Source organism: Lineus longissimus, chromosome 1 (genome assembly GCF_910592395.1).
Source record: "Lineus longissimus chromosome 1, tnLinLong1.2, whole genome shotgun sequence".
Classification (NCBI taxonomy): domain Eukaryota; kingdom Metazoa; phylum Nemertea; class Pilidiophora; order Heteronemertea; family Lineidae; genus Lineus; species Lineus longissimus.
In genome coordinates this window covers 24,789,275-24,802,879 of record NC_088308.1, presented here as the reverse complement: position 1 = coordinate 24,802,879, position 13,605 = coordinate 24,789,275, and the positions used below count along the sequence as shown (strand labels likewise).

General features: G+C 37.6%; 2 protein-coding genes across 11 annotated transcripts in view; one reads left to right on the top strand and one right to left on the bottom strand.

Annotated features, from left to right (window-relative positions):
• The window catches only part of LOC135493598 (BAI1-associated protein 3-like), a 78,205-nt gene that overhangs the window by 3,280 nt on the left and 61,320 nt on the right, over positions 1 to 13,605 (top strand). The window lies entirely within an intron of this gene.
• On the bottom strand, positions 4,161 to 5,264 carry LOC135496525 (uncharacterized protein DDB_G0271670-like; the record flags this gene model as incomplete). Its single annotated transcript, XM_064785888.1, has 1 exon — positions 4,161 to 5,264. A coding segment is annotated over one exon (1,104 nt), but the record flags the coding sequence as incomplete, so codon positions are not given.

The window sequence follows — 13,605 nt, the reverse complement described above, 5'->3', positions numbered from 1 at the left end:
GGACATGTTACGGGTATATAGCAATATCAGTGTCGGCTTCTTTCTCAGAAGGCTTCGATGTCACTTACTTCTTACAACCAGCAATATATAGCACAAAGTAAGCAGGTGGACATGCCATGCAATAAGCAGGGTACGCTATCGTATCGGCGGGAGGATGGGATATGCGATTGTCTATAATGACAATATCGTATGATTTGAACATCGGCTCTTTTCATGTAAGGCTTTAACTGTTTAGCCTCAGATATTTGATGTGCAGGAACACATGGCTTTTCTGAATCCGGCTCAAATTGACCGATTACTATCCATATTGATCTTGACAGTTTGGGCAGATTTCCAATAATATACATTTGGTATCTTGGCAAGTTTTACTCAGTATATATCATTAGCTGATATTGGCTATATGGATTTTGATGGTTTGAAAATGATATCAGATGGCCTCGAAGAGCCCCTATAATATTATGTTTCAGAGTTAATCGAAAGCGTTGGCGGTTATATCATGAAACACAATTATACCGATAAGGTAAAAAAAGACGGGTTGACTCTCAATGGCTTTATTACATGTATCTCAACTCGGGTGAGCATTGTCTGAGGGCATACTTTATATTGGAGCTATTGTAAGAACCTGCATGGTAATGATGTTATTTTCTATAAGCATACAAACATTGTAAAAATCTCATTCGCAGCAAATGTTCGACATGAATCTCGGCAAAATGTATAAGGATAGCCTTCCGTATGAATTTCTGATATCAGAATATTGGACGCTCTTTTTATTTGAATCAACACACATCGCCAGACGATAACTTCTGAATTATGCATTTACTCACAGAATAAGAAAACTCCTATCTGTTTCTGTTGTTATGATTATACCTTGGTACATTTCTGACGACTGCCTTGCTAGTAAGTAGGGATTCAACATGTTCTGTCAGAAACCGTCATAATAAAGGCAATACAAAAGTCAATACCACGGTCAGTTGCTATGACATTGGGAAACGGCAATGATAGCAGCGTGGATTCATTCTTGTCAACCAAAACACCACACGTCGATTTATACGAAAATAGCAGTAGTCTATATAAAGGAAACTGCGAGAATCTAAAAAGTTGTTTTCGAAAACGACAATGATGGAAGTAACATTACACAAAGCCAAACAATAAAAATACCAATGCGACAAACACCTTCACAAGAAAAAGTTCTCTGCCAAGAGAATTCGGATGATAGCGTATTGACGTACGTGTGCAACACAATAGTTGCGTTGCTTGTTGTCCAATGTTACTTCCATCATTGTTTTCGAAAAACAACAGCTGACATTTCATATGGAGATTAAAGAGGACCCTAGGGTTTGGAACACAAAATAAATCCTTGGGCGGTCTTATCAGAATCGTGTATTGCCACGTTGAATTTGATTTTTTGCCCACTCGCCATCGACCATATACTCCGATCAATGCCCCAAGTCGAAGAGGTATCCGTTGGTCATGCAATATAACTTTGGAGTGCATCATGGAAGTTCATTAATAAATTTATCCTTAATTGTCCTTTTGAAGGGATGAAAGGATTCTTGTAAGAACTTTTTTTCACCTTGGGTCTTTACCTCTTTGATTTGGTTTAATCTATGGCCCCAGCTCTTCTGCAAGCTCTTCTGCCACAGATACACAAAACAACCTTCATTATGCACTCTGTCTAGCTCGATATGTCGCCGCAGCATCAGTTACGATTGCTACTGTCTGATGAAGCCTTATTAACAATGTCTGTACATATTGCGAGAATCTTTGATCAATGCTATCAAGAAATACACCTTATTATCGCGTCCTTAACTCGGCAAGGATCGATGCCGTATGCAAAAAAGCTTCCTGGACTGTTTAATCATTAATGGGTCGAAGATCAATCAAGTCCTCCGTGTTAATATCACGAAGACGCAGAGGCTAGCTGTACTTAACGGGGTTAATTGAGATAGCATATTGAGACGACTTGAGGGAATTACTGGCATGGCATGTATGGCCATCAGGGTTGGCTGCAATTGGATTCATTCCAATTTGATTGAAAGAAAAATATGCTTTAAAAAGGGTCACTTCTTCCTTTATTTGAATCGAACATTGCTTTTTGAATATGTATATCGTCTTTTACGACATCCTTCCAGTCAACATGAGCCTTCTCTCTGGTTTAACCCAGTGCCCCGAAGAACTCCCCTCCCCCTATACCTTATTAAATTCTCAAAAATCTGCATTTCTCAAATTTATTGCGCAGAAGTATTGGTGTGGTTCTGACAGGCTCACACTTTCTGATAACATGTAAACAACCATCATTTCTAAAGTTATGATGGTACCCTCAGTTGTTCACGGAGCTAACTATACTAACTGACATGTATATGAAAAGTATATTACATGTGCCAGCCTGACTGTCGCTAGATTTACATATTGTAAGATGTCATGAGATCATTAGGGATAGAAAATTGCTTTTTGACCTGACATTGCGAAAATCACATTCATATATAATGACGGTTATCATTACACAGCATGTGAGAATGGACCTCATGTAATAGATCGCGTCATCTTTATATATAGACAGCATGTCGAAGTAAAGACTGATTGCGCTTACCGCAACATGAATTCCATCTATATTTAATGCACTAGGCAAACAGCCCACACCTCTTCTGGTCCCCTGTCGGAGATTCAATTGAATGTCGTATAAGGTCAGGCTATCATAGCTCATATGGTTAGTTGCCAAATGATACTAGTAGATTTTTGTCCAAGGTCATTCGTTCGCAAATTAGCCAAGATACCGTCCAATGTCAGGCAGTAAATCAGCAGTTTACGAGCCGAGCTCACGACAGCAGTAGTCTCCACTTTTCTCGAGCAGAAATGAGCCTTTCTGCCCTATTCGCAAATCAGAATATTTCTACCACATTTTTCAGTGCAATGTAGGTTAAGGGCTTGCGATTATCCAACACAGACTAATACACAGGAAGGCCCAACAGTTTTACTTCAGGAAGGTATAGTATGGAGCCAAAACGTGCCGGCGAAATGAAACTACACCGTATTTGGCCATTTTCTTCGCGTTTTATATCAAACATTTTGCCGACCACTCCTATATACTAAAGCAGTCGAGCTCGATCTACACACAACACATCTGAACGCTCAGAAAAAGCTGATAAATCGAGTGTACTTTCAAGCCAGGATCCTATAAGCCAGATAAATTGACAAACGATCGCTCTCTCGTGATATTGTTTCATGGAGAAGCAAATTTTTCGTGAGACGCAAGCGGGTACGCTCACCCGCACTCCTAGTATGTAAATCCGCCTTGTGTAACGAAGTGTAGTTTAAATTTAAAAAAAACCCCAAAAAACGCGGTGTCTTTTCTACAAGCATTTGTATTTTGAGTTTTTATTAAATAACCTCTTTTGAACAACCGGCCTTGCTTTCTATAACGGTTATGGGTAGATATTTTATGTTCGGAGAATCATATATCATCTTAGTTGATATTCTATCAATAAACCATTGAATATTCTGTCATCCACACTTGGACGCACTAAAAACACTCCAAAGAACTGTGTCGTCTTTTCTGACATCATGGCTGATCTGCTCGTGATTTTTATGAAAGAGGGTTTGATCTTTAGAGTATCAAGAATCATATCAAGGGGTCGGGCATCGGAAGTGATGGGGCTTCGTCAAGCTTGAACCATTCATCCCTTGGCACATTTCACCGTTATAGCAACTCTCTAACTGCATTAAGGAGAAATGAAAGATGCCATGTTATGCTCGAAGATCAGTCGCATTTATTGGATCAGACACCTGTCCCGAAGTTTTTCTGCAAATCCAAAACATTTCAATACGTTTTTCATCCTACTACTACTACTACTACTACTCCTCCTACTACTACTACTACTACTACTACTACTACTACTACTACTACTACTACTACTACTACTACTACTACTACTACTACTACTACTACTACTACTACTACTACTACTACTACTACTACTACTACTACTACTACTACTACTACTACTACTACTACTACTACTACTACTACTACTACTACTACTACTACTACTACTACTACTACTACTACTACTACTACTACTACTACTACTACTACTACTACTACTACTACTACTACTACTACTACTACTACTACTACTACTACTACTACTACTACTACTACTACTACTACTACTACTACTACTACTACTACTACTACTACTACTACTACTACTACTACTACTACTACTACTACTACTACTACTACTACTACTACTACTACTACTACTACTACTACTACTACTACTACTACTACTACTACTACTACTACTACTACTACTACTACTACTACTACTACTACTACTACTACTACTACTACTACTACTACTACTACTACTACTACTACTACTACTACTACTACTACTACTACTACTACTACTACTACTACTACTACTACTACTACTACTACTACTACTACTACTACTACTACTACTACTACTACTACTACTACTACTACTACTACTACTACTACTACTACTACTACTACTACTACTACTACTACTACTACTACTACTACTACTACTACTACTACTACTACTACTACTACTACTACTACTACTACTACTACTACTACTACTACTACTACTACTACTACTACTACTACTACTACTACTACTACTACTACTACTACTACTACTACTACTACTACTACTACTACTACTACTACTACTACTACTACTACTACTACTACTACTACTACTACTACTACTACTACTACTACTACTACTACTACTACTACTACTACTACTACTACTACTACTACTACTACTACTACTACTACTACTACTACTACTACTACTACTACTACTACTACTACTACTACTACTACTACTACTACTACTACTACTACTACTACTACTACTACTCCTACTACTACTACTACTACTACTACTACTACTACTACTACTACTACTACTACTACTACTACTACTACTACTACTACTACTACTACTACTACTACTACTACTACTACTACTACTACTACTACTACTACTACTACTACTACTACTACTACTACTACTACTACTACTACTACTACTACTACTACTACTACTACTACTACTACTACTACTACTACTACTACTACTACTACTACTACTACTACTACTACTACTACTACTACTACTACTACTACTACTACTACTACTACTACTACTACTACTACTACTACTACTACTACTACTACTACTACTACTACTACTACTACTACTACTACTACTACTACTACTACTACTACTACTACTACTACTACTACTACTACTACTACTACTACTACTACTACTACTACTACTACTACTACTACTACTACTACTACTACTACTACTACTACTACTACTACTACTACTACTACTACTACTACTACTACTACTACTACTACTACTACTACTACTACTACTACTACTACTACTACTACTACTACTACTACTACTACTACTACTACTACTACTACTACTACTACTACTACTACTACTACTACTACTACTACTACTACTACTACTACTACTACTACTACTACTACTACTACTACTACTACTACTACTACTACTACTACTACTACTACTACTACTACTACTACTACTACTACTACTACTACTACTACTACTACTACTACTACTACTACTACTACTACTACTACTACTACTACTACTACTACTACTACTACTACTACTACTACTACTACTACTACTACTACTACTACTACTACTACTACTACTACTACTACTACTACTACTACTACTACTACTACTACTACTACTACTACTACTACTACTACTACTACTACTACTACTACTACTACTACTACTACTACTACTACTACTACTACTACTACTACTACTACTACTACTACTACTACTACTACTACTACTACTACTACTACTACTACTACTACTACTACTACTACTACTACTACTACTACTACTACTACTACTACTACTACTACTACTACTACTACTACTACTACTACTACTACTACTACTACTACTACTACTACTACTACTACTACTACTACTACTACTACTACTATACTACTACTACTACTACTACTACTACTACTACTACTACTACTACTACTACTACTACTACTACTACTACTACTACTACTACTACTACTACTACTACTACTACTACTACTACTACTACTACTACTACTACTACTACTACTACTACTACTACTACTACTACTACTACTACTACTACTACTACTACTACTACTACTACTACTACTACTACTACTACTACTACTACTACTACTACTACTACTACTACTACTACTACTACTACTACTACTACTACTACTACTACTACTACTACTACTACTACTACTACTACTACTACTACTACTACTACTACTACTACTACTACTACTACTACTACTACTACTACTACTACTACTACTACTACTACTACTACTACTACTACTACTACTACTACTACTACTACTACTACTACTACTACTACTACTACTACTACTACTACTACTACTACTACTACTACTACTACTACTACTACTACTACTACTACTACTACTACTACTACTACTACTACTACTACTACTACTACTACTACTACTACTACTACTACTACTACTACTACTACTACTACTACTACTACTACTACTACTACTACTACTACTACTACTACTACTACTACTACTACTACTACTACTACTACTACTACTACTACTACTACTACTACTACTACTACTACTACTACTACTACTACTACTACTACTACTACTACTACTACTACTACTACTACTACTACTACTACTACTACTACTACTACTACTACTACTACTACTACTACTACTACTACTACTACTACTACTACTACTACTACTACTACTACTACTACTACTACTACTACTACTACTACTACTACTACTACTACTACTACTACTACTACTACTACTACTACTACTACTACTACTACTACTACTACTACTACTACTACTACTACTACTACTACTACTACTACTACTACTACTACTACTACTACTACTACTACTACTACTACTACTACTACTACTACTACTACTACTACTACTACTACTACTACTACTACTACTACTACTACTACTACTACTACTACTACTACTACTACTACTACTACTACTACTACTACTACTACTACTACTACTACTACTACTACTACTACTACTACTACTACTACTACTACTACTACTACTACTACTACTACTACTACTACTACTACTACTACTACTACTACTACTACTACTACTACTACTACTACTACTACTACTACTACTACTACTACTACTACTACTACTACTACTACTACTACTACTACTACTACTACTACTACTACTACTACTACTACTACTACTACTACTACTACTACTACTACTACTACTACTACTACTACTACTACTACTACTACTACTACTACTACTACTACTACTACTACTACTACTACTACTACTACTACTACTACTACTACTACTACTACTACTACTACTACTACTACTACTACTACTACTACTACTACTACTACTACTACTACTACTACTACTACTACTACTACTACTACTACTACTACTACTACTACTACTACTACTACTACTACTACTACTACTACTACTACTACTACTACTACTACTACTACTACTACTACTACTACTACTACTACTACTACTACTACTACTACTACTACTACTACTACTACTACTACTACTACTACTACTACTACTACTACTACTACTACTACTACTACTACTACTACTACTACTACTACTACTACTACTACTACTACTACTACTACTACTACTACTACTACTACTACTACTACTACTACTACTACTACTACTACTACTACTACTACTACTACTACTACTACTACTACTACTACTACTACTACTACTACTACTACTACTACTACTACTACTACTACTACTACTACTACTACTACTACTACTACTACTACTACTACTACTACTACTACTACTACTACTACTACTACTTCTACTACTACTTCTACTACTACTACTACTACTACTACTACTACTACTACTACTACTACTTCTACTACTTCTACTACTACTACTACTACTACTACTACTACTACTACTACTACTACTACTACTACTACTACCTGAACCTTGTGTGAAATAGAGCGAATTTTTATTTCACACAAGGTTGAATACTTAGCGGAAATGATCCCAGTGTATCTTCGTACAGTGAGTTTTTAGAATGTCTTGTTCGTGACTACATGACACAATTTCGATACAAATTTCACTCTCAATTAGCTGAATTTCCTTTGATTGCCGCCTGGTAATGGCCTGCTCCCTGACTGCACTCGGGCTATTGGATTTTTCAGTGCTTACACAATTCTATGCTGCATTATCGATGTTTTTACGCACTCTCCGGACAATATGGTCAATGGCAGCAGTATTATCTGATGTTGCACAGAAAGCGTTTTAAAATGCAACAATAATATACCATGCATATAGAGAGTACAGGTATGCACGTACACTTGTATCTCTAAATCTGCTGGATGTGGAGTGATCCAATTTGGTCGACTTCATCAACTTATCAACACAAAATATCAATACATCACAATTTTAATTAGAATGGATAATATCATATAAACGATCATACACTGATATCCCATGGGACACGCGTGAAGGACTTAATTTCCTGTCCACATTTCAGTTTTTTGCTGCTCGGAATAGGAGAGGAAGGGGCGGGGACAGAGTAAATTGTGCACATTCGAATATCTAATTGACGGTCCCTTAAACGGATGGCTTGCGAAGATAGCTTTCCCTTTAGAGCCAACGTCTTAAATGCAAAGTCGGTAGAAGCCTTAAGTGAATAACGACGAAGTAATCAGCAGGGTTAAATCCAATATGGTTAAGCATGTCAAGTTAAGAGTTATTGCGATATAAGGAGTTGGGGGAGCTCGACAGACGTCGGTAATTGACACTGCAGTCTGAAGAAGAAATTGCCATTCCGGCATATAGCTCTACGTGTCTTGAGGTAAAGTTGTTATTTTGACGGGGGATGTTTGAGAAGGTCATCAGACGGGTCTAATGCACTTGTACGTAATTTTCAGCAGCTCTGAACGCCGAAATGCACTTCGCTCTGATTGAATTAGGTTCAGTTTGGCAGGAATCAGCCAAACTCATTTTGTGCGACCATGCCCCGTGCTGCAGTGAATGTGCATTTGTCAAGGAGCCTATACCATTGGAAATGTGGCTGTACTCGACCATTCTAAAGGACGGGCCACCAACAGGACAAATTGCTAATAGGAAGACTTTTGCATTTGCTGACTGGGGAGGGGGCCAAGGAATTGTCGTACATTTTATAACCTCATGCCAAGACAAAACTATATGCGTGGTCAGGGCAGCTCTCATCACAAGCTGTATTCTGTATAAACTTGTCGGCATATAAACGACCGCGAGATGCGGAATGCGAATGCTCTACCCCCTCTCCTTCATAACATTGTCAGGATTGTGAAACACATGGACCTTTATCCCGATTCAAATTAAATCCATATCTAGATGGTGAACGAAAATTAAATCCCCACACAGCAGCCTGGCAATGAACGAGATGCCATCAGCAACACGAAATTGTTGTCCAACACTTAATGGGTCTGTTTTCTTCTCCTGTAATTGCATCTTAGTTTTTTATTGTTGCAACGTGACTGATGATTATGGTGTTATGACTACCGGTAAAGAACAATTGATTTAACGTCCAATTCATACATAAATCTAATTCGCCGATAAAAATGGCTGGTTAGAAGCTACACAACTGAGGATGCTGTGATTGGCATAGTTGAGCTTAATTTTCTTGCCTTCGTTGGCGATTATATTTGAAATATCTAGCTCATTTTACGTGATGGACAATGGGTCGTGCACCGACTGACCTAGATTTCGGTTGTCTCCATCTGTCAGAGACACCCTCGTTGCAACCCAAATCAAGCTGTAATGAGGTCCGTAATTTACATCGTGTGACTTAAAAAATGTATGGCATTTCCATTTAAGCCGACTCCGAGCCTTGAAATCGAGAATCAAGAATTAAATGCCTATTCTCCGTGGCTATAGCGTTGCCCCATGAATTAAACATCACAACTGAAATTACCCTGCCATCCCTCTTGGGATCAAACCTTGATTGCTTCGGCGAACCCATGATGTAAAATCAGCGTATATCACTGAGTAGCAGTGATAAGGAATGACTAGTTCTGATGCAGTATTGATGGTTTGATTGCTTAGTCAAAAACAGGAAATCGACCGACCTTATCCGACACTTTACGAGAAATTAAGGTTTTTGAGTGCATGGCCTGGTGCTTGAATTTAGTTTAAATCTTCGCACACGCGAACGGACACCCAGTATCAGTTATAGATCGATTAAACCTCATTAACCCCATTCAACATAGGCCTTTGATCTTAACTGCCTTATTTTTCTGGTATTTTAACAAGTTTTTTAGAAATCCGACTATTCAGGGAAAAGTCAGACAATGTCGGACTTTAGTCGGATATATCAGGAAAAAGTTGATAACCGTTAAAAGTCGGAAAAAGCCAACTACTACATGTAGTTTATTATTATCCCAAGACATCTGAGTGGCATATTCTACTCTATACTCGCCTCGACGTCGCTTTTGATGAAGAGTAATGGTAGGACATGACATGATATGATTGAACCATAAACATTAATGACGCCAGTCTGTTCAGAATCAAACATGGCATTTATTGCCACCTTACTCAGGAAGCCAGATCAGCGTATATCACGTTAAATGTGTGGAATGGCATGTATGACTGTTATTCGAGGTGAAAGTAGCATAACGTTGTGGGTTACTGTACCTAAACAGTACTGGTGACCAACTGTACTGATTAGACTCAAAGCCAAGGCAAAAAGTCAATCTCTGGCGGACTTAACGTAGGTTATACCTAACGTCAACACGTCAAGTCAGGCACTACAGTGTTATCTGTTTACAACAACTGGGCTAAGTTTTGTAAGATATTGGATCTCCTACTACGATTTCTTAGAGTAATGTACTCGAGGTACTGTCATCACCTTACTTGTGTCTTGTCTTGTTAGTGTAACAATTGTATTTTCTGATTAAAGACGGAAAACTTTCGAAAATCATTCCGTAACAATACGCAAAAAACACTATGAGAAATAGTTCTCCTGCTTCAGAAAGACTCACATACTCAAAACTGAAATTCATTTCCTAATGAAGACTAACCAGTTGTTATATGAACAATGTGAATAAACCGTATTGGAAAGTTTTAGCGTATGGCAAATCCTCGACGTACTGTAAAAATCGTATTTGTCTCCTTATATGCGGAAAATACTGAAAGGAAATGAAAAACTTAAACAGCAGATTGGGCAATTGATTTTTTCCTACAAGTTTTGTTAGGGAGGAATTGATATCTAGCTGATAAATTAAAACCGGCAATCAGCTAGAATTCAGTTAATAAAAAAACTGGTTTATTCATAAATACTTTGTAAGCTCAAAGAGTTGATTAATAACTTAGGCTCGCAAAGCCTACATGTACAAATGTTAAAGTTGATGTTACTTGGTTTAGTATACCAGGGCAATTAGTATAACGTTATTAAGAAGCGGTCCCTGGTAGGTTGGTAATCTCATTGCAAAATGTGCCCCACGTGCATCTTTAGATCCAGCATCCCGAAGGATCTTTCTTAATCAGGACAAATGTATACCATTAAACATCGCACTGTGGTTATCTCTTAATCATCGATTGTTACAATGCAAGAGGGACAACACAGTCTGGATTATTCTCATTTTGAATCCCAAATCGCTCGTCAGCGGCGCCACTTACGCTTTTTCCGGATCCGGTCGTTTGATGATGTTGGAGTGAAGAAGTCGGCAGTAGTTCATACATTACGGTTGAAGAACCAAAACCTAATGCATATACCGCCTGAAGAAAACCGTTAGCATGTTCATTTCGAGAGAATTTTAAACACTTTGTATCGAAACTCGTCGAAGATTTCTTCTGCATTCATATTGTCCGACGATTTTATTGGAAGTTTGGAAAACCATAAATTGAGGTTATAATCTTGGTACTTGATACGTAGCTTTCATATCAAGATTTCCTATTTAAATACTAGTACTACCCGCGTCGTAAATACTCATTTCCTATCCCTAGAGGTCGTTTATTTCTGTTTTCTCTTCACGATAAAAATACACTGTCCAATCGATTGTTCTTCCTTTTTCTTTAGAAAATAGCTAAATAAATGTGATATGAGATTGATTTTTGCCAGGTTGGACTTATATCAGTGGATTAGTACTCAAAGATGACTCTGTGATCTCCTTTTGTTGCCTGTAGATCCCTTATAATTAATAATTACCTGTATGAAACCCGAAGTCTCGTACATAAAGCGCCAGGATGCATCAAATGAAAAATACATTATTTACTGGCTTCAAAGCGCTATCTGTTTGAGGCAATGAATTGTCGAGATGACATTAACGTTTTGTTCTGACAATGGTTAATAAGTGTATTTGATATTTTGAGTGATCTACACTACAAAGACATTGGAAAGGCGATATCTTTGCTGTTTGAGGGTGTTCAAGGCGGACGATGGTTATCCCTTGGGTATTTCAAATGGCACTGACTTGCACTACTCACAATACAGGTGATATTAATAACTATCCTTTCAGAGAAGGTTTCTAGAACTTACCACTCCTACTTGTTAGTCATAAGAGTAGAAGTTTTTTCAGGTCTTTTCCTGATGTCGTTTTTGAGCTCTCTAGGGCTCTAAGTTGAGTTCACCTTGAACGTTCGTAAGAAACGATGTGATGCTTTGGCCCTGAAGGCCAAAACCGAGGCGACAGCGGACGTTTTAGGAAAAATTACGGCTCCACCCGAGCGATGTTTGGTGCTGCATGGTAACTACGCTGTTTTTGAATTGTAAACTTATCCAGCTCATACGGACTTCGTTCAGTCAATTATAGACATAAGGATGCATTTCGGCTCTTCTAATGAATTGAATGTCTGATTGGACTCCAAGGTTTCTCTGCTGTGTGTACTTAACGAGTCTTCTTCATCCACTATGTTCTCGTAGGTGCGCTTGCGGAATATTGGTGTGGACATTCAAGTTGAAGTAATTCCAAGCACTATCTCTTCAGTGAGAGACAGCGGCATGGAAATACATTGCTTTGTTAGTGGGAAACCTGAGCGTCTTGTCAATCTGAAGGCGACCGCATATCCACCGAACAATTGACTCTCCGTTGGGATCTATCAATGAATTGATCTATTACTTTCTTTGGGAAGCTGATAAGTACACCGTCGAGGATGTCATCTTTCCGATACGAAGGAATCAATCTTGACCGACGTTTTTTCGTCGCGTCTATAACAGATGATATGGGCAACATGGCATACAATATTCATTGAGCAATTCGTGATATCAGTTTCCAGACCAAAGTCGGTTGTGAATGACGGCCACTTAACAACATATCCTAGCAAAGGTGTAAAAATATCAAAAGGAGACAAGACTAAAATGACGAAAAAATCCAATGTGAATTTTGAACATCATCCTATGATATATCTAATGCGAAATTGTCGAGTTTAACAGCGAAAAAGGATGT